We start from the raw sequence: 22,471 nt of genomic DNA, 5'->3' as shown, positions 1-22,471 counted from the left end.
GAAGTAATTAGAAGTTGCTTTGATTTATCCATTGTATAATATTGAGTGAATTATCTTTGATTACTCTTAAAGCTTTGTGATAGGATTTAACTGCTTAAATCAGATAATTGGCTAACATGTAGCATGAGGCCAAGGTTTCAATTCAGTTTCTTCAGGAGTGCCTAGTACCCTCTTCAGTGGTTGAGAAAACAACTCAGTGAATTTCAGGAGGCATGTGGCTTCATGCAGGAGCAGGAATTCACTGAAAAAGAATAGGAAAAATGGCCACCAGATTTTTTTTGGTAGAGATAAGGATTCAGTATTGTACCTTGGGTAGGGTATACAGAGTCATAGAGAAGACAGTAATTCTGCATAGAAGCGAAAGTGAGACAGTGTGGGCCAGGTTGTGGGATCCTAGCTGCTGGCTAGAGCCATTATTAGATTACAATGAACAGTGAAAATGCTCTGATACAAGCAGATTAGAATTTAAAGAAATCTAAAGGAAATGAGAGAGATTTCTTTCACAGTATACATTTACACTGAGGTGTGTATGCTTACTGCTGCACTTACTTCAAATTCAGAAGACCTGCTTGGAAGGCTGAAATTTAGCAAGCGCTATACACCCTATAGGAACAGATTTATTTATTTCCATTTCCTTTTCTTGATTCGTTTTGTGTTCACTTCCAGGGTGTGCCTGGATCTCGTGGTCTCCCTGGAGCTGATGGCAGAGCTGGTGTAATGGTAAGACTTTTGTCTGGGTCACTATTTCTAAACCATCTTCTCTTATATACAGATGTGTGATGCTTTTTGCTGCCTTTGCCTAATTTTATTTATTTTGATAGGGGCCTGCTGGTAACCGTGGTGCTAGTGGTCCTGTTGGTGCTAAGGGTCCTAGTGGTGATGGTGGCCGTCCTGGTGAGCCTGGTCTTATGGGTCCAAGAGTAAGTTTGAATTCTGTGGTGTAAGTTTGAACTATGCAAAAAGAAAATGACTTACAATTTAGAGACAAAATTATTCAGAAATCCTACTGCAAAAATTCAGCCTGTGCTAACCACAATTAGGGCACTTCCACCACTCTATTGAAAAAACATCCATGAGGAAATGATTAAGGAACATTAAAATGTTTACTGAAATTAGTTTCTTTTGTATGTGGTAGCATTTGATTGTCTTGTCGTGGAGCAGTGCCCCCTTCTGAGAGCGGGTTCCACTTGTGTTTATTTACAGAATGTGATCAATAAGATCACAGCTGAAGCGTGTGTGTCCCCTTTAACTAACAAAAAAAAAGCAAACCCTACTAAAATGATGTGAGATGGATGATTGCTGTTATTTCAGTTTTATTTTGGAAATTATTTCACTGAAAACAGCTATCCATTGTTAGTGGCGATAGCTGCAGCCAGATAGTGTCCATGTCATTGTCTTTTATCCTCTTTAATTTACTCTTTCTCTTCCTATGCCACCACATGAAGTGAAAGAGTTTTCAATGCACGTGTGAACTATTAGGCATCTGGAAACATTTAAGCACATTCTCTGCTAAAGTAGAGCCTAACCAAGTTCATCTGAGTGAAACAGGTACTTGCCTGTTGATTTTCAACTGTCATGGAAGCACACAGCACCAAATTAAACTTCAGTGTGTTTTAGATGTAAACTTGATGGGACAGACAGTCCTGTTTCCATAGTGTATATCTTGGCATCTCTGTGTGTGTGTGTTTGTGTATGCGTGCATATAGAAAAAAAATTTGGTTAACTGTTGGGTGAGTTCGTTTCCTTCTAAAAGCATGAAACCTTTCCTCTTTCTCAGGGTCTCCCAGGTCAGCCTGGAAGCCCAGGCCCTGCTGGCAAGGAAGGTCCTGTTGTAAGTACCTTGCTTTTCATTGTTTCCTCATTGCATATGAAACATAGACATAACTGATATTTTAAAAAGCAGAGACCTCAGCAATGAGCTCTAACACAACTCTGTAAAATCAGCAAGATTTTACTACCATATTACTCAGATCAATGAGAAGCTTTCCATTCATTTCTGTGGGTCTCAAATCAGGCCTACGTCCTGGAAAGGGAAGAAGAAATACCCAGTCCTACAAATAGGAGAAAAACGGAGGAATGCATGAGCATGAAATTTATAAATAGTGTTTAAAAGTTAAATGGCATTTGCTTCCTGTCAGTACACATATCTCCTAAAACTGAACTAGAGCTCAGTTAAATTACCCCAGCCGTTTAATAGTATGATTTCTTTTTCTAGGGTTTCCCTGGTGCAGATGGTAGGGTTGGGCCAATTGGCCCAGCTGGTAATAGAGGTGAGCCTGGCAACATTGGATTCCCTGGACCAAAAGGTCCCACTGTAAGTACAGTACAGAAACTTTCTATTACTATGAAGGTATTTCCAGACTGATCTGTAGGTCCCCAACTTGAACAATCAAACACATCACTCTATGTCCTCCTATACTGCTTATTGGATGGCATACACTTACATGCAAGAGTTCTGTTTTAAATTACTTTCCAGTTATCTGAAATATGATTAAACATATGAAAAACAGTTTAATTTGTTTAGAAATATTTGGACATTGAAGTGATTAGAATAGTCTATGTCTATATTGTAATTTCTGCGTGTCCATTTTATAATTTCTGTAAAAATACTTCAGTAAAGGTTCTGTAAAGGTTGGCAACCAAGCCCAAGTTTCAATTCCAGAGTACTGTTATTTAAGGACCACAATTCCAGAGTACTGTTATTTAAGGACCACAATCCAAAGCTCACTCACTTTAGAAGAAAAGCTACCAGTGATGTCAGTGGGGTTCTTGACATGTCACACAGAGGTCACAGGTAACAATAATCATCTCCTGGATTTGTGGTGTTGCTATATGTACACACACACACACGCAGACATGCTTACACTGTATTGCATAGGATACTATGCAGAGTGTCATGAATTATGATCCCAAAAAATAAAGGAATGGAGTTTTGAAAAGACAAGACATTTAATTTTGAGCTATTCTTTCAAAGTGGTTCAACAAGGCAGATGGAGCTTGTGGGTGTTTTAATTAGGGTTAAAGAAATATTACAATAAATCTTCTGGCAAGGAGATTATCAGTCTCTGTTTAGTAGTTTAAACTGACTCTGATATGAAGTCTTCGTTAACTTTTGTTTCTTCTTCTTTCAACTTAAGGGTGAACCTGGCAAACCTGGTGAAAAAGGCAATGTTGGTCTTGCTGGCCCACGGGTATGTGAATATGTTTTCTTTATCAACCTTCAGAGAGGAGAAAAAGTAGATTTAAAACCTCTGTAATAAGATAACATTGTCTTGTGCAAGCATGAATAGATGATGAAGTAGAAAAGCACTTGGGAATGCATTCATCTAGTCTCATGCCAGTGGGGACTATTATTTAAGGGATAAATGAAAACTACTCTTCTTGGGTATTAACCGGTTAATTAATTATGGGGTATTAGCTTCCTATGAAGAGAAAAAAATATCACCTCCCATGCAAATTTTTTAGGACAGCATATGGTTTCTAATTTATCCTGTAAATTTCCAACTTCTTACTGATAGTTGAAACTTAGTAATTCTTCCTTTTAAGGGACTGGATAATTGCTCTGTTGTGGGAAAAAATGCTATCAGCAAGGTTTCTGTAGTCTGTAATTCCAGAATAAGTTTCCTTAAGGATGAATTTGTTGCAATAACTAAAACAATCACCATAATTTAAAATTGTAAGCACCTTTAGTACCCTTTGACAGTGAAGCTCTTACAAGTAAATGGTTAAGTTCAAAATACATAGCCACAGACCTTTGTTTTTGGCACAGAATCACTTTATAGACATATTATTCATAACAAATCAGAACTTTGATAACAGCTTTCTACTTGAACACATGTAGGGTGCTCCTGGTCCAGAGGGAAACAACGGTGCTCAAGGTCCTCCTGGAGTCACTGTAAGTAACGACCTCCACACAGATCTAGTTTGTGATTTACTTTTCATTAAGGGGACTTCCCATTTTAAAATCCATTTTCCTGTAGTTCTTCTTCCAAGTTAATCACTTGTTTTTCATTCCACCCAGGGCAACCAAGGTGGAAAGGGTGAACAAGGTCCTGCTGGCCCTCCTGGCTTCCAGGTAAGTAACTATGTGCTCTGCTCAATCTTATCTGTGGTTTACAAAGCATTAAGTGCTTTTGCCTTAACTTTATTTGTATTCTTGTTTCTTTACACTTAGGGCCTGCCAGGTCCCTCAGGTCCAGCTGGTGAAGCTGGTAAACCAGGCGAAAGGGTGAGTGACAGATATGGTGCTCCACAAGTAGGGGCAGGCATTGCATGAACATTATGTTTACAGTTGCACATGTGGTGAAGTAAGAGCCTGTTGGATCCATTTGCCAAAACAAAGCAATCTGTTATATGCAAAGTTTAATAGCTCCTTTTGTTAAAGCTAACAACGAATGAAGAAGGTCCATTGGAACTTGCAACATACTTCTTTTTTTCAAAGTTTTGGTATGAAACTGAGCAAAGCCAATCCTTTGCTTTTGGGGCCTTAAGCAGCAATAAAATATGTCCCCTTGCCAAAAGACAAGAAAGTACATGAAAAACATTTTACTTCAAATTTCTTTTGAAATCTTCAAGGTTCAATCTAAGCTGCATTACTCCAGTTGTATGCTTTTGAGGTGCAAAAGTGAATTCACAATGGCATACAACTGAAGTAGCTCAGCGGTAATTCAGGCTCTAGGTTCTTCTCAGTTAAAGTGTGTGATGTAATCTGCAAATTGTGCATCCTATGTATGTGTCATAACCACCTTTTATAGTTACATCTCTCTGTGTCCCTGTAAAAGAGTTTGTGGCATGTACCTGAAAAATGAGCTTGGAATTTCATAGCTAACTCTTTCTTCAAATAAGAAATTATTATCTCCATATGTGCTTTGAGATATTGTGCAGCTATATGAAAAGGGTTTATATCTGTATGTCTAAAAGACTGGGTTTACTCTGAAGATTTTCAATATGCTTCCGCAATTCGAGAAGCATTTCTATTTACTGCCAAGAAACAGCACAATTTAAGCTTTTAAGTTTGTTTTAGAAATAAGCTTTACCAATATATCTACTCTCTTCTAGGGTCTTCATGGTGAATTTGGTGTCCCTGGTCCTGCTGGTCCAAGAGTGAGTAACTCATCTGAATCTACTACAGACTGTCTTAATAATGTGTTCAATAATAATAGTAGCTGTATACATTTCCAAGTTTCTCAAGACAAACAGCTCTTCTCGGTTACAGAATACAGTGTATTGCAGCAGACTCCCAGGAAGGAGGGAGAATTTTCTCTGCTCTTTGCATGTGTCAGAGTATATCATTATATAACACAATAGTTGCCAGTGTTAGCAAACTTCTAGATAAGCAATATGAATATTACCCAAGTAATGACATCTGGATTAGCTAATCTAATTTTTTTTCCTGTATTAATGAACCTTACAATGAGAATGCGGGTGACAAAAGGCTGATCCTACAGTGTTACACTGAGGCCTGGTGCATATGAGAATTTTCATCCACAGTGCCTGTACGCAGATCTTCTCAGCCTGACCATTTCAGTCATACCATCCCTTGCTAGCCAGCTCCTATCTCCCATGTAATGTGTTTGTGAATAAATGGTGGGCTGAATCCAGAGCCTGGAATAGTCGTTAGAAGGTATTGTGTCCCACTTCCCTTTATTCCTACACTGTAAGTAAAGTAAAAAGCTCTGTAAAGGGCTTCCTGCATGGCAGGAAGGTTCTATTTATGCAGAGCAATGAGTAGTTTATGCTCGATTAATTATTTGCTTGCCGAATCCACCTATAAAGAGATTGATATTTAAGCTACTTCTACTGCTCCCTCTTTTCTTCTGACTTCCAGACTGGATGTATTCATGACAAACATTGCCATTCACTCTTATCAGTCATGTCAATCAGTTTAAATAGCACTTTTCCTCCCTATATTTAATGCCCCTGTATTAGTAACCATGTCTTCTTTAAACTTGCATTTTGCTAATCTATCCAAGCCAAGTTCCCTTTATCATTATAGTAGCCGTTATCTATCTGTGTTCTAGCTTGCCTTAAGCATCTATTTCATTCAGTATTCCAGATAAGGTCTTACTGATGCTTTGTGCAACAAAATTAACACTTCCTAAAAATACCTCACTGCTTGTGCTAGATCAAAGTTGCCTTTTTCATGGCTGCATCATATTGTTGGCTATTGTTTATCACCTTTTTTCTTCTGTCATTTTCACTAGGTGAACCCCCCATTTACAGCACAAATACTCATTTTTGGTACCTAAATAAATGGCCTGGTACTTTGCATTCTTGAATTTTGTCCCAATTCTACAGTGACAGACAGAGCAGGTTATTCACTTCTTCCCGTGCAATATGCTAACCCTTCTTCCTGTTGACAAGAGCTTCCTACTTTGTGATATCTGCATATTCCATAAATAGCTTTTTTCCTTTTCTGCCTCTGTCATTAACAAAATGTGTAAAATAATGAAAAGATATATGAATTGGGGAACATCACTACAATATAAGTTAGCCTTCTGCATCATTGGTGCCTTTCAGCAGTGTGATACCTCTCCTTGAGTCAGTTTTCTGACCACATTGTAGTCCTCATTCAAACTCACAGATTCTCCAACGTAACTAAAAATCTGCATTATGCCTTATCAGATTATTCACTGATGTCCAGCTTGATCACAGTGCGATAATTTGAGATGCCTTCAGTAAAACTGATATTTCTACCTTTCATAGATCTGTTGCACATTTAAACTCAGTTTCTGGCTACTTCCATATCTCCAGATGACCTCTATATCAGAATTTATCCCTATACGTGTTATAATATACAGGTCATATTAGTAGGCTTTAGCTGTCACCTTTATTCTCCAATATTCACCAGGCATTTGCCACTGTAAAAATAATTGTTTGCCAATTACTATGGCTCTCATTTTACTAGAATCTATTATCTGCTCTCAATTGGTATCAGAAGCTCCATTTGACAATGTTAATATCTGCACAATTCTAATCTAGTTCTTAATGGTTTGTTCAGCTAAAAATGCATCGTGTTGTCATTTCTACTCGCCAGTGCTTGTAAACCTCTAAGCTACAGAACAGTTCAAGGGAAAACTCAAATCAGACTGTCTCCTGCAGGGTGAACGTGGTCCTCCTGGTGAAAGTGGTGCTGTTGGTCCTGCTGGTGCCATTGGAAGCCGTGGTCCATCTGGCCCACCAGGCCCTGATGGTAACAAGGTATGCCTTTTCCAGCTGCCATTGCCTTACTCTTCCAGCTGCCATTTGCCTCACTGCTGAATTCCTGATGAAGGCAATCCAAAACCTTCTTTCCTAAGAGCATAAGTGATTACTGGTAACAGGTAACCTATACACAATAGCCACTGGGTCATTTCTTCAAATGGTAAAGCTCCATCCTAGCTAGTCCACACCAATATTAAAGGTTTTTATGTTTAGCACTAGAGATGACAGGAAGGGAACTCCAGTTTGGAATCAGTTTGAATCAGCTTGTCAGATGGGTATACTATTATTTTGTTTTAAGACAGGATCTGAGACTTTGGACAAAATTCATGCTGACTTCTATTTATAACCACCTCTACTTATACACAGGAAGTTCTTTTGTCTAGTAGGCAATATTTTCCCCCAAACATTAGCACAATAATGAAGCATCTTCTACCGAAATAACTAATGTTGGTTTGTGCTAATTGAATATGGGTCCTAGTTTTCAAGATTTCTGTGGGTAGTCTTTCCACAAAAGTTTAGTTTGGAATAGGGGATGTCTTAAAACCTCAGAAGCCCACAGAATCAGAAAGAATGTTCACATCTGGCATCTTCACTAGCTGAAAAAGTAAAATAAGTACAATACCTTCAGATGAAATGCTACTACTCACACTATTTACAAGCAAGGAGAACAATGGGCAAAGTAGTAATGACAAAATTTTGTTCCAAATTGTGTGACTGATTTGACCTCTCTCATATGATACGCTGTTGCTCTTAGGGTGAGCCTGGCAATGTTGGTGCTGCTGGTGGTCCTGGTCCTGCTGGCCCTGGTGGAATCCCAGGAGAGAGAGGTGTTGCTGGTGTTCCAGGAGGCAAGGGAGAAAAGGTAAAGTTGGATGGTCTAGCCTGCTTTGTTATGGCATGCACAGGTTTGTGAGATGCTTGAATTTCATTAACCTAAAAAAACCTGCAGGTTACCCCAATGCAACTTCTATTTACTGTGAAACTGTGTTACATGATGCCTCATAGTAGTAACTTGTAGAGGTTTTGATGGTCTAACAGACTGACAGTCCTTCCTAAGGTTGTATTTTGAACTTTGCTCAGCACTTGGAATTGGTTTAAGTGGCAGTTAGTGTTTCACAGGATTGGTTAACAGTGGGCTTATCTTTACCTAAGAAATAGTGAAGCTGTCTTTGAGTACAGGCTAGTACTAGTATGTTCTAGTAGGAATGGGCCTGCCGATCACAAAGGACTGAGTCTCTCATCAAATCCTTGACTGCTGTAGGTGCAGTGGCTATGATATAAGTAAATTAGTTAGTTACAAAAAATTTGTGATTATATCAGTTGTCTGTAAAATCAGAAAACATTTTAGCTAATGTAAGCCCTTATATAAAACTGAACTCTGTTTCCAAGTCCTGTTGCTACCTCTGCTTTATCTGTATAATTATCTATAAAATTTATTTTTATCTTTTATGTACATCTCATTCCATATTCTCTTCTGTTCATTATTTAAACTGAGATTTCTAGAATTCGTTATTTAAAAATCCATAGTCATTTAGCATAAATGGAGTTGTAGGGAAATTAAGATGAAAATTGGCTTGCAACTTTTTATAAAACACGATGTACTGACATGCAAATTAATGCAGAAGAGTAGTATGTGTTTAAAAAAAAAAAAGAGAACAGAGGGCTGGTCTGATTTCTTGATACTAGTAATGGCCTGGATGTAACTTTTTGTTACACAAAACATATGGCATTTTATGTGACCACTCATATGACATCATTGTTTTTAACAGTTCTTTTCCTGCTTCAAATAGAAAGTATAATATGGACACCCAAGAGACTTTTTATGTATGGTTATTCCTTGACCAAAAGAAAAGGGATTTTGGTGGGGATTTACATTCATCATTTGGAATATACATCAACTTGATTTTGAATTTTTAATTCCATTCAAAATTCTTGCCACCTGGAGGAAACTAAATACGTTTTCCATGCAGGCTCATAATTCTGAAAAGCATGTCAGTCCCCTTTGTCTGCAAGTTCTCGCTTTGCAAGTCAGTACATACTCAGCAATAAGAATGAAATAATAATCAAAGTCCAATTCCCCAAACAAACTAGCATGGTAAGCATCTCTTATGATATGCAAGTGATACATGGATACTCAGCAAACAGTTCAAGACTCACTTCATATGAACTATTTGTGTTCATTACCAATATAATGTTTTTCCCGCCCTGTGTGTACTCTAGGGTGCCCCAGGTCTGAGAGGTGATACTGGTGCAACAGGAAGAGATGGTGCTCGTGTAAGTGTCTTTTGGTTCTGCTTGGGTTTACCTTGCTACACCTCAGAACTTAAGTGACTAAAAAGGATGTTCAGGGCTTACATTTTCCACTGTATTGCATTTCCTCTTACATCTGCTCACTTTTGATATAAATCAATATGATTTTGTTGCCCCTTGTCCAGGATGTTTGAATTTAGGGGAAGACAGAGAAAAATGTAAACTACTTGTGCACACAAGCAGAGAAATGACATCAGCAGAACACCTTGTATTTCCTAGACAGTTGTTCAGTGTGACATCATCCTGTTTAACTTTATGGGCTCAGCCCAGACAGCTAATTCTAAAGGCAGCCTGCAAATCCACACAAAATTAGCATTAATTTGAGGTTTTGGCTGCCTGTCCTAGAATTAATACTTTGGAAGAAAAATAACAGAACAGATTTTGTTTTATAAAATCGTATGTCCTTTATATTGAAAACATCTGGAAGTCACACACCTGTCTCCAGGAGGAAAGCGAAAAAATATTAAAAATAGTCACAACTGCTTACATTTTGTTAGAAATGGTGTCCTGTCTCGTAACCTGTAGGGTCTCCCTGGTGCTATTGGTGCTCCTGGCCCTGCTGGTGGTGCTGGTGATCGGGTAAGTCTACTCTTTGAATGAAAAAGTGTCTTGTTTGTTTATGCAGTTTACCCACACATGAATATTTTAGATGGGGAGTTCCATAAAAACCAGTTCTATCTTTCTGGTGTGCATGAGTTCTGCAAGTTTTTCAGATTTGGGAGGCAATCGTTATTGGGACTGTGGGACTATTAAGTGAAGTTTGCTATAGCACCCCAAACCCTTTTCCTAAAAGGGCAGCAAAAGGATGCACATGTACATGGCAGTGGGTTTTATGGGGAGAAGATTCTGATTTAGGCTTTGTCCTGATTCTTCCCAGTTCAGGATAATCTCCGAAATCCTCCTCACACTGTGAGAACGGGTTTTGATGCAGTGATGAACAACCACACACTAACTCAGAATGATTCTTTATCCTGTCTGAGTATCATTAGAAATTACTAATACACGGTGGGTCAAAACAGAAACATTTTCAGCAACACCCTCTCCATTAGAGACATGGGGTGACTCGCTATATACCCCTCTACCACAAGATCACCCCTGTTCTGACTGCAGTGAAGCCTTCCCCTACAGTGTCATAATGTTTTCTGCAATCTGTTTTAGGGTGAAGGAGGTCCTGCTGGTGCCGCTGGTCCTGCTGGTGCCCGTGGTATCCCTGTAAGTAGCAATTCCTACAACTATTCCTGCATCAAAGACATGATGTTCAGAAAAATGTCCTTTTAAAGCCCATTCCAACCAGTCCTCTTCTTTTGCCCTCTTTTTAGGGTGAGCGTGGTGAGCCTGGTCCCGTAGGTCCTAGTGGTTTTGCTGGACCTCCTGTGAGTATTGTTTGTGCTTTCCTCTTACTGATGCCGCACCATTCCTCTATTTCTTTTGCATGCTTTTCCAACTCCTTGTTCTGTGTGTTATTTCTGCCCATAGGGTGCAGCTGGTCAGCCTGGTGCTAAAGGCGAGCGTGGGCCTAAAGGACCTAAGGGTGAAAGTGGACCAACAGGTGCTATTGGCCCAATTGGTGCTTCTGGACCACCGGTAAGTGAACTGTGTCTTTGTAAAATGCATGATTCTTAATTGTGCTATGCAAGCAATATGCTACCCTGAAGGCCTTGAATTTTGAACAGTTAATTAAAAGAAGTAAATCTTCAAACTAGACTATGAGGAAAGTCACCATACTGATTTTCACACATTATATAAACTTTGTAAGTCTATTTATGTGGGCTCAGATCATGAGTCTGGAACTGAAATGAAGAGAGAAAAAAAAATTTTCAGTTTGTTCTGAAGATTAGCAAAATCAGTTAGTCTTGGACCATTCAGGGGTTGATTGTGGGTAAGTTCTGAGCTGAGGATGATGATGTCTTCCTCTCAAAGACATGATGTGCTGTCGTAGTCTGACTTTCAGACCCAGTAATTTAGAAGTATATGTGCAAATTTGTCTGTGCACCCACTTGCACACAGGGTTTTCATGTGCTAACAGCTTTATGGACCAAAGTTATATACTACTTCATATGCATGCAGCCCATTATTGGGGAACTCGTTGAAATGATGCCGAAAGTTGGGCCCTGGTATTTCAAATACTGTAAAGTGTCACAAGGTAACATGGCTTGGGGTTCTTACTGTATGCTTCTAATAGAGCAATAGCAGACCCTTGCACTACAGTGCAAACAGAGGACTTGCTGTTCTTTGCCTTACTATGTCTTTCGCATTTTGACTTCCAGATTTGCTTAGATGCATGTAACATTTGCAAGGCAAATGCATTTCATTCATAAATGCCTCATGCAATTCTTCTTCGTCCTTACGATACTGATTTTAAATGTCTGTGAGAATTTACTACTCTAGTATCAAGACAGGAATTGTGGTTTTGGGCCCAGTCCTCCTCCTGTTAAAGCAAAAAGCAAAATTGCCCTTAACTTTCATGAGAGTGAGACTGAGCCCTCATTCTAAATAAGGAATGTTAACAGTCTTTGTTTGCTTCACCTGTCTTTTTCAATCCTTCATACATAGGGTCCCGCTGGTGCTGCTGGTCCCGCTGGCCCTCGTGGTGATGCTGGTCCTCCTGTAAGTCTTCAGGCTTTTGGCACTGATGATGTTGCTTTTCATGAAGTCATTGTTTCCTTTAAACCAAATCTTCCTTTTCACTTTTATTTTTAGGGCATGACTGGTTTCCCTGGTGCTGCTGGAAGAGTTGGTCCTCCTGGCCCTGCTGTAAGTAACTAGTGAAGAAGTTCTAATGGGAGATATGTCAGAAGTTGCATTCGTTAGGGATAATCCTCATTTTTGTTACATGGACACGGATTCTAACTGCACTGGAATCACCTCAGATCCTTATAGGGCTGGATGAGTTTAAGTCTCTTAAGTGCTTAAACTGTTATGCATTTAGTTTTTTAGGGTTTCAGAGGTTTTTTTACAATCCATCAAGCATCCCTCTGCATCTTGAAGTGCCTAACCATTTGTAAAAATCTGTTTCTTTTGCTTTTGTTCACTGTGAGTAACTGCATAGCCGTTGATTTTTTTGAGTGGAATAAGAAGGTCCTGTTCTATTTGAAAAAGCATGCTAAAGTTATCTTCTGTCCACAATTCCTAAAGTGTCTGCAGTTCCAGCCTCTGTCTCAAGTAGGGCAACCTCTCATTGTGTTTAAGAGTGTGAATCCCCGCTTCTTTATTTTTTTATCCGAAAATTCTCATTTCAAATTGCCATTTGTAGTTTTATTTTCAAAGGTGTTTCCAACCTTTACCAAGAGGCACTTCTTTCCTTAGATGCCCTACATTTAAATACATTGTAAATCCCAATATCCAAAGCAAATAATCCTGTTGTATTGGAAGAGATTTTTTCTCGTAGATTTATAGTTGCAACTAATGTCTCCAGAGCCAAATCAATATTTTCATGCCAAATTTTACCACTTTCACCTGCACTGAGTAAAAAAAAAAAAAAATCTCTCAGTTCAATAATTCTACTGATTCTAGCTATCCACTGCTTACAAAAGCAGTAGAAGCTGCTGCTTCGGAACAGCTCATAACTTGTTTATTGCAAAGCCCAATTTTTGTAGATGGACATAAAATGAAAATTATCTCTGTTCTCCGCAGTTAATGGGTCTATATTGTAACTATCATATTCATACTCAATCTAGGGCATCACTGGTCCCCCTGGTCCTCCAGGCCCAGCTGGCAAAGATGGTCCTAGAGGTCTACGTGGCGACGTTGGTCCAGTTGGCCGTACTGGTGAACAAGGTATTGCTGGCCCACCTGGTTTTGCTGGTGAGAAAGGTCCATCTGGAGAGGCTGGTGCTGCTGTAAGTTACCAAGTATCACATCTCATTAAAAATGTTTCTCTTCATGTAAATGTTATGGCTTCTAAGATACTTTAGGTATTTGTGAAGGGCATTTCTTTTTTATCCACAAATTTAGTAAAGCTTTTAAGTAGAATCTCCACTGAGACTCAAGAAATTGTTTATAGACATGTTTGACAAACATGCTATAGAAAGTGAACCTGATCTCTGGGTCAGGTTTTTCTCTCTTTTTTTTTTTTTTTTTTTTTTCCCTTGAGTTGCATCTTTCTCTGCAAGTAGCCCAAGTGAAAGTAACAAGGCTAACTGGACAAGAAATTGCCTCTTAGTTTGAGAAAGGGAGTCAGAGTCTCCTGCTCTGAAACTGAGCATCATGGATGGAGAAAGGAGGAACATGTGAACATCCATTTAGAACAATCTCAATTCATTTCTGCATCAGAAACTCCAATCTGTGGGAATCACAAAGTTAGTTGTCTGACCCCAGGGTGGCTTAGAATTATGCAAATAAATTAATTAATTTTGAGTGTCTTCAAGCTTGCACATCCAGATTTACTGGCATTTTTTTAAGTCAGACACATTTCTGTCTTACAGAACTATGCACTTTTGTGAATTACCACTCTGTTTCTCAATAAAAAACTATAGCAATTTCTTCTGTGATCTACAGAAGTTGCAGCTAAGAATGAAATCTTCAGTGTCATTATCAGACACGTATGTTAAAATTTTGAAAGTGGCAGTTGAAAATTTGCCCTTTTAATATCCAGTATAAAGCAGTATATTTTCTAATTTTTATGTTCTAATTTAATTTCAATTATGAAAAACGTAATTGAACTAGTAAGCCTAAGTGTTAATTAGGATCATAATTTAGGGTAGTCTGTCAGGATGGTTACTTATGCCAAGTTTAGCACCACATATAGTCAAATTTCAAGGAAATGGAGAAGTCACTTAACTAAACAACCTTTACCTTTCAGATGGTCAGTAGAGAGCTCTAAGGGCTGTTTGGAGATGTCAGATACCACCTAGACATCTAAGGCTGTCTGAGGATCAGTCTCAGATGAAAAAGCTTGTGTTATAGTGTTGTTCAGAAACAGCATTTTCACTGGAAAATAGTTGAGGGGAGTATATCCAGCACTACGTCCCTACAGACCTTTAGCTTTGGAGGTTGAAGTCTTATGGCTTGGTTACAACTTCTTCCATGTAGGAACTAGCACTGACACACACTGAGAACCTTGGAAAGCAGTTGGTACTGTTGTAGAGCAAAACAAATGAGAAATGTGCACGGATGTAAAAGCTGATTTTTCTCTGTTAATATAAATCATATTCCCTTCATGCCACAGGGTCCTCCTGGTAGCCCAGGCCCTCAGGGTATTCTTGGTGCTCCTGGTATCCTTGGTCTGCCTGGCTCTCGGGGAGAACGTGGTCTTCCAGGCATCTCTGGAGCAACAGTGAGTATATGACTGGTTAACTTCTTTAAATAGATAGGTGTAAAGAAAAAAGTTGAGGTCTCCTCTTAAGGGAAACCAGGGAAAAGGAGATGTAGATTCTGCTGTTTCCATTGCTGCTGCAAACAGAGGATATGGCCCTAACAGACTCGGAGCAGTGGAAGAAATTACTGCTTGCTGCAGACAATTAAGTCTTGTATCTGCAGGTGAGCACATTTTTGAATGGCATCAGAGGTTTCTGATAGAAGAGGTAGAAAATTTAGAATGAAGATAATATTTGTTATAGTTAGATGTGTTTCTTATGTCCTGGATCTGTTTCACTTCCAGAATTTATTGCAGAGAAATGTTTCTCTTAGATACAGGCCAAAAGTTCTGTAAGACTGGTTTGTGTTTTATTACAATGTCACATTTTGTTACCACTGTTCCTGTACTAGGGTGAACCTGGTCCCTTGGGTGTTTCTGGTCCTCCTGGTGCCCGTGGTCCCTCTGGTCCTGTGGGTTCTCCTGGTCCAAACGGTGCTCCTGGCGAAGCTGGTCGTGATGTAAGCTATGTCTTATTTCTTCTTCAGGATTGCTTTTTGTTTGTTCTGAGCCAAAGACAAATAAACAGAAAAGATGGATGCCACTGGAGGTTGTTGGGCTAGCAAACTTGGACATTCTGGTGTCTTCAGGGAAAATTATAGCAGGGTTCTAATAGGCATGGGTTCCCACCCCCAACTAGGTGACAAATTCTTCAAGGCACAAGTTGTGTCTGAAATACATCCTGTAGTCACTATCAGAATCTTTCAACTTGTTAGTTAATTGCCACGAAAGATGAAGTGCGAAAAAGATCAATTCTTTGTCAGAGCTGGGAAAAATAGTCTATCCCAGGGGACAAGGTTTTGGCTACAGAGAAGAGTGTATCAGGAAAGCTTGTTATCAGCAAATTTTCTTAAGCGTCCTGTTAGATGCAATATACATTTCTTCCAGGGAAGTATAAAAGTTGCAGTCACTTTTACTTGAGGGATCTAGTGATGTGTGGTATTAAAGACGAAGTGTTTTTTAACTTAAGGCCCACTGAGAAGGCACATGAAGCACATTACACAAAATGTTGGAATTCAGTTATTTGACTTGTGCAACACTCAGCACTGTTGTGGAGTCCTAGCAAGAGAGACACACTTTCTGGCTGAGCTACATAATGTTTTGCAATGTGCCTTCCCTCACCATGCAGTGTAAAGTATGTTTAAGCTAACAGCACCATGGAGCAAACCCTGGCCTGTGCGGCAGGTACTGCTGAACTGCAGAGATCAGTGCAGGTTAAGACACAATGGAAGACCCAAGCCCTGTGCAGAAGGGGGAACGTGGGAACACTGGAGTGGAAAAAATTGCTCCCTCTAATGCTCTGCCTTAGAGGGATTACTTGCAGGACAGGGCCCTCCTCCTAGTTCTTCACAGAGCAGCAAATAAACTTATCCATCCAATTTAACCATCCAAGTTAGTAGTTCACCTTGAAGAAGGGTATCCATACAGTGGCTATACCTAACTTACACTAGAAGAACAGTGAAAGTAAAGTATTAACACGTTATCTTGCCTCCTGTAAGGTTAACTACATAAAGCTTTCTCTGGGCCTTATCAGGGAAGCTTATTTGATATCCTGAAGTATTGTTAGTACAGGACTCCTGCGAGTCCTGAGACTCACAGGATTTCAAAGAGATCAGAGAATAGTAATTTTATTTTATAAGTATTAAAAAGAAATAAACTTTCTGTTCTGCGGGAATTTTCTGAAGGAAAAGGTTTGCTAGTGTACCCAGTGAAACAGCTGAAGTGAAATTAACATTCAGGAAGGAAGCCGTTTAAGCTTGTGAAGTATCACAACAAAGTAATTTAGCTGTGACTACTGTTGAAGCCCTTTTCTCGCCACTGGCCTTTTTCATCTAAAAAGGAGGTCTCAGTTTTACAAGAGTGCAAGCTAGATGAAGACTACTGTTGTCTTGACCTTTTCATTTAGAGAAATACAGCAAAACCCAGTAATTTTCTTCTATACTGAACTTGTAAAACCTAAAATATTTGGAGACCACCTTATTTTTCTGAGAATGTTAATGTATTTAAGGGATTTGAGAGTGGCATCTATAAGGAAGGGTTTACTATTTTCAGGATTTATGCTATCCCATCTCAGTGTATTCTTACTCTCATTGGGAGCAATTAGGCTGACACGCAGTTCCATGTGAGTTGAAGGTCGATGGAATTTAACGCTTTTTCATGGTATTTAACAGGGCAATCCTGGAAATGATGGTCCTCCAGGCCGTGATGGTGCTCCTGGTTTCAAGGTAACCTGTTCTTTTCTTTTATTTCATAATTATGAAAGAAATATTCCAATATGTGTAAGTCAGTAGTAACACACTGTCTCTCTCTTTGCATTCCTTTGTTCCCAGGGTGAGCGTGGTGCTCCTGGTAACCCTGGTCCCAGTGGTGCTCTGGGTGCTCCTGGTTCTCATGGCCAAGTTGGTCCTTCTGGAAAGCCTGGAAACCGTGGTGATCCTGTAAGTTGATGAGACCTTAATTTTTTTTCATTAATGCAGGACTAACATTTGTCCATCATATATATACATCATTATCCACCTACAATATGTGGATAATTATTTTGCTTTCTACAGAGATGTATTGAGCATGCACCCTTTATTAGGTATAATATACAGCAGTGACATGCATTTGCTATTCCTGTTTCAGGGTCCTGCTGGCGCTGTCGGTCCTGCTGGTGCTTTTGGTCCAAGAGGTCTTGCTGTAAGTCTGATTTCTAAATATATTACCGCATTGATCCAAGAAGAGAAAACATCCTATTAATAAGGACTTATGACTGTGCTCAAAATATGGGCCCAAAAAGTAGCGCTTAAGGAGCTGTAAATATTTATAGACCTAGAATCTCAATCAGCATTCTCACTTACGGGACCAATCCTGAAGCTTTTGGGATTGACACTGGTGTATTACAGGATGTACACATATATATCAGGGGCAACTTATGTCATAATGTAGAATGCTCAAGCTTAATTCTTGCTTTGACAGGAGTATATACTTAAAGCTTTTTATTTTATTCCTCTGACACCTATATCCCTTCGTAGGGCCCACAAGGTCCACGTGGTGAGAAAGGTCAACCTGGTGATAAGGGGCCTAGAGGTCTGCCTGGCTTGAAGGGACACAATGGATTGCAGGGTCTTCCTGGTCTTGCTGTAAGTAAATGATTTTCAGTATTTTGAATGCAAAGAGCAAAAAAAAAAAAGAAATAAGGTCACCTTAGTGTGCAATTACATATGCACAACCCAGCAGGATGATACCACTTATTCCACTCTGCATCATCTTTCAAAGGCCGTAAGATTCTCTTAAACACTCAACGCTCTTCACATAAAATGGCTAATTTTGATATTACCGTTGGTAGTTGGCTTTAGAACTGTGAGTACCATTAGTTGCCCTGAAACTTGACTGCATTTTGCTAGCACTGAATTCAAAAAGCTCTGCCTTCATTTTAATATTTCTTATTTTGGCCAGAAACTATAAAGCCTTTGTATCACAGAGAAGCAGAAGTAATTTGTAGATTTTATTCCCTTTAATTTCTCATATCCCCTTTAGGAATTCTGACCTTTATTTTAAAGCCTTCTCTGAAAATCCGAAGAAATAATATAGAGACATAGATAGATGTCTAGATATAGGTTACCCCCTAAAATACCTCTTTACATTCTCTCTCCTCCCTCCCCAGAACAGCCATTTTATACCGCAACTCCACTAATAAATCCCATTAGCCCTAGATTCCCATTCTCTGAGCCCAAATACACATGCTGACTGTAGATCCCTCTTGAATCATGCTAATACAAATGTGTGCCACTGCATTTTTTTTTAATGACCATGCATGTGTCTTTCCCAACAGGGCCAACATGGTGATCAAGGTCCTCCTGGTAACAATGGCCCTGCTGGCCCAAGGGTATGTGAATTTAAGAGCGTATTCAAATAACTCTCCCATTCCTTTTGTGCAACATATATGTACACTCGCATTTATACGAATCTCTGTTTGTAGTGTCTTCTACTGTCATTAAGCTGTTTGAGTTTCCTTTTAGGGTCCACCTGGTCCTTCTGGTCCTCCTGGTAAAGATGGTCGCAATGGTCTCCCTGGACCTATTGGCCCTGCTGGTGTGCGTGGCTCTCATGGTAGCCAAGGCCCTGCTGTGAGTATAACTTACTTTTTGTTGATTTAACACATTTATGTCACAGTTACAAGAAGATCACTTCAAAAGCCTAGCAGTTTAGGAAAAGATGTGGTTTTATTTATTTAAAAAAAAAAAACAACCAAAAAACCCCAAAAAACTTCCAAATATCTGTTGTTATTTAACATTAAACATTTCCCTAATAGACCTGAAGTCCTTGTTCATTCCTTATGGCCGGACAGCAAATACACAAAGAAGATGTGGTAGTCCTACACTGGGCATCTGCTACTACTTGAGCCCACAGTAGTCACCACCGGGTAGTAGTCACCATATGTGCTGCCTCAGATTAGAGCTGAGGGTGCTAGGACTTAAGTAAGACTATGCATATGTGGAAGCATATAATTGAGAGAACCATTTGTCTAATAGAATGCTTCTTGTCTTTTGCTTCTGAAAAACTTCAGGGTCCTCCTGGTCCTCCTGGTCCCCCTGGTCCCCCCGGTCCCAATGGTGGTGGATACGAAGTTGGCTATGATGCAGAATACTACCGGGCTGATCAGCCTTCTCTCAGACCCAAAGATCATGAAGTTGATGCCACTCTGAAAACATTGAACAACCAAATTGAGACCCTATTGATCCCAGAAGGCTCCAGAAAGAACCCAGCTCGCACCTGCCGTGACCTAAGACTTAGCCACCCAGAATGGAGCAGCGGTATGTTAGTGCCAGATATTTGCCCTTTCTGGCTGAGGGAGTATTTCCAGCTTATGAGCTTTCTTTGATGAATGGTATCCTTGGCCACCCAGTGAAAATACTAAATGACCAATGAAGAAGTTCTCTCTGCCTCTGCCAAAAATAGATACGACACTCTGAAAAGCTCTTTATAGCTATTGTTGCAATATTTTTTCAAAATAATATAAAAATACTTAATGCTAGCTTTCAGTTTCTTATACATTAACAATCTAAAATATGTATTTATAGCAGTTATTACCTTAATATTGTACCTAGTTGTGATATTTATGACGTCTCTCTGAGTTTCTATATCAAGCAAGTGAATATAAACTGAATGCAAATGTTAGGCTGAGTGAACTATTGTTCGCATTTCTTTCCTCAATGGCAGGCTTCTACTGGATTGATCCTAACCAAGGCTGCTCTGCAGATGCTATTAGAGCATACTGTGACTTTGCCACTGGTGAGACTTGCATTCATGCCAACCCTGACAATATTCCTGCTAAGAACTGGTATGTCAACAAGAATCCCAAGGACAAGAAGCACATATGGTTTGGTGAAACTATCAATGGTGGCAGCCAGGTAAGTGATGTATGGGAGGATGATTGTTTCCTACAGTGCTGTCTAAAGAATTCCCAATTCACTGACTCTCAGCAAGCAAACACATAAATTAAACTCTCTTAGAGAAGAAATATGAAAAAGGGAACTACCCTTTATCTCAAGGGAACAGAGCACCAGTTATAGTTTGGATCACAATTTGCTGAAAGTATTTCTTAGTATTGTTCTAATTTTTCTTGATGTCTGCTAATGATCAATTCAGCATGACTAATGGCTAATGCTAAAGGAGCCTGGACTAGAATATGGTACATTACTCTAAAGATAGTCCAGAAACTGTCTGAAAAAGTAAGAAAAACATCTTTGCTTATTCTTTTGAGTTTTTTTACATATGACACTGTTCCTGAAAAGATATTTCTTTCTGTTTTTTAGTTTGAATACAATGATGAAGGAGTGACCTCAAAGGATATGGCCACCCAACTTGCCTTCATGCGTCTGCTGGCCAACCATGCCTCCCAGAACATCACCTACCACTGCAAGAACAGCATTGCCTACATGGATGAGGAAACTGGCAACCTTAAAAAGGCTGTTATACTGCAGGGATCCAACGATGTTGAACTACGAGCTGAAGGCAACAGCAGATTCACTTTCAGTGTTCTTGAGGATGGCTGCTCTGTAAGTAACACAGAAACCATGGGCACCATGATTGCCCATGCTTAAGCACGTGATTAGGGACTGAGCTGTGCTTTGACTTAGAATTAGATTATCAGTCAGACCAGCAAAATTTTTACACAGTGAAGATAACCTACAAAACCAACTATGCCAGATCTTTACCAAGTGGGAAGGACTGGGGTACAAAGAAAGCCTACCTTGTACTGTGCAGTGTGGCAGAAAAGAAAAAGCTTTTCAGAGGGACGACACCCAAATTCTGTGTAAACTGAAGATTGAGAAAATCATGCACAAGCTGTAGGAAGGGAAGGGCCTTTAAGTCTTGAAAAACTCAGGCAGGGCTCTGTGAGGATTTAACATCAGTGTGAATAATACGGTAGTTTATGTAGAGCATCACAGGTATGACTTCAGAAGATTAAAGTAAATATTTTCTCTGTATCAGAGATCTAAATGGTTGGATATGGGTATCTGATTTGCAAACAATGTCAGCAAAACTAATATGAAATTCTTTCAGAAATTATCCAGGTGAAGCAGTTCTCAATACTATGAACAATGCGATAACAATTGTAATGAATTTTCTCTTGCAGAGAAAGAACAATGAATGGGGCAAAACGATCATTGAATACAGAACAAATAAGCCATCTCGCTTGCCCATCCTTGACATTGCACCTTTGGATATTGGCGGCGCTGACCAAGAATTCGGTTTGGACATTGGCCCAGTCTGTTTCAAATGAATGAACTAAAATTAACTTAAAGCCTCTCCCAAATTATTCTCTTGTCATTTCTTTTTATAATGAAAGCTGACTCCTTCCATTTCTTCTGTTCATCTACTTGCTTAAACTCTGGGCGAAAGAGAAGGAGAAGAATTGATTGGAGCATTGTGCAATGAAATTTAATACAGCCCCAAAAGGACTTGGAAGTCTTTCAAGATTTAACACCTTGCTTTGGGAAATGTCAACCTTTGTAAAGAAAAAAAAAAACAAAATAAAAAATCATGAAAGTTCGCACCACTTGTGGCCTTTGAATATCTTCCACAGAGGAAGTTTAAAACCACGACTTCCAAAGGTTTAAACTACCTCATACAGTAAACCAAGTGTGATCCACAGCTCTTGTAGGTACTTCTTGATATGATCTGAGGTACTTTCAGTTCCACCCAAAATACAGTGGTGCTAATTGCATTATTACAGAGTATCTTTCCAATACTTGAACTTCAATGGTGCTAGTAGCATTTAAAGTATCACTTCTCTGTTTCTTTGAAGTCTGTCTCAAAACTTAGCATGTCCTGTCTCACCCGCAGCTTAAGCATGTGGATCATTTTTCCTCCTCTTTGTCCTCATCTTCCAAAATCAGGTGCTCCTGCTTTCAAATCTCATTTCCATCTTCTACAATGGGTTAAAAAAAACCAAAAACATCATTTCTCAAGAAAGAAAATGTATTTTGTATATGTGAGATGTTTAAATAAATTGTGAAAAAATGAAATAAAGCATGTCCAGTGTTCCAAAAGAAACTATTTAATGAGTTAAGTTACTTGCTTAGATGCATTGGCAGATATTCATACCCAGAATTTACA

General features: G+C 39.3%; 1 protein-coding gene across 1 annotated transcript in view; it reads left to right on the top strand.

Annotated features, from left to right (window-relative positions):
• The window catches only part of COL1A2 (collagen type I alpha 2 chain), a gene marked incomplete at its 5' end in the record, with an annotated part of 40,376 nt that extends 18,145 nt beyond the window's left edge, over positions 1–22,231 (top strand). The window contains 31 exons of the mRNA XM_081996507.1: positions 667–720; positions 822–920; positions 1,778–1,831; positions 2,216–2,314; positions 3,138–3,191; positions 3,842–3,895; positions 4,022–4,075; positions 4,175–4,228; positions 5,059–5,103; positions 7,102–7,200; positions 7,958–8,065; positions 9,424–9,477; positions 10,039–10,092; positions 10,672–10,725; positions 10,833–10,886; positions 10,990–11,097; positions 12,067–12,120; positions 12,214–12,267; positions 13,191–13,352; positions 14,681–14,788; positions 15,220–15,327; positions 17,038–17,091; positions 17,197–17,304; positions 17,492–17,545; positions 17,881–17,988; positions 18,681–18,734; positions 18,868–18,975; positions 19,416–19,662; positions 20,069–20,259; positions 20,665–20,907; positions 21,489–22,231. Coding sequence (XP_081852633.1) covers positions 667–720; positions 822–920; positions 1,778–1,831; positions 2,216–2,314; positions 3,138–3,191; positions 3,842–3,895; positions 4,022–4,075; positions 4,175–4,228; positions 5,059–5,103; positions 7,102–7,200; positions 7,958–8,065; positions 9,424–9,477; positions 10,039–10,092; positions 10,672–10,725; positions 10,833–10,886; positions 10,990–11,097; positions 12,067–12,120; positions 12,214–12,267; positions 13,191–13,352; positions 14,681–14,788; positions 15,220–15,327; positions 17,038–17,091; positions 17,197–17,304; positions 17,492–17,545; positions 17,881–17,988; positions 18,681–18,734; positions 18,868–18,975; positions 19,416–19,662; positions 20,069–20,259; positions 20,665–20,907; positions 21,489–21,635 — 2,898 coding nt within the window. The 3' untranslated portion in view covers positions 21,636–22,231. The remainder of the gene's footprint in view (positions 1–666; positions 721–821; positions 921–1,777; positions 1,832–2,215; positions 2,315–3,137; positions 3,192–3,841; positions 3,896–4,021; positions 4,076–4,174; positions 4,229–5,058; positions 5,104–7,101; positions 7,201–7,957; positions 8,066–9,423; positions 9,478–10,038; positions 10,093–10,671; positions 10,726–10,832; positions 10,887–10,989; positions 11,098–12,066; positions 12,121–12,213; positions 12,268–13,190; positions 13,353–14,680; positions 14,789–15,219; positions 15,328–17,037; positions 17,092–17,196; positions 17,305–17,491; positions 17,546–17,880; positions 17,989–18,680; positions 18,735–18,867; positions 18,976–19,415; positions 19,663–20,068; positions 20,260–20,664; positions 20,908–21,488) is intronic.
• Between the last annotated feature and the right edge of the window lie 240 nt (positions 22,232–22,471).

Source organism: Phaethon aethereus (genome assembly GCF_964289735.1).
Source record: "Phaethon aethereus genome assembly, chromosome: 2".
Classification (NCBI taxonomy): domain Eukaryota; kingdom Metazoa; phylum Chordata; class Aves; order Phaethontiformes; family Phaethontidae; genus Phaethon; species Phaethon aethereus.
The sequence above is the reverse complement of the archived record's forward strand: the minus strand, read 5'-3'. Positions and strand labels throughout refer to the sequence as shown.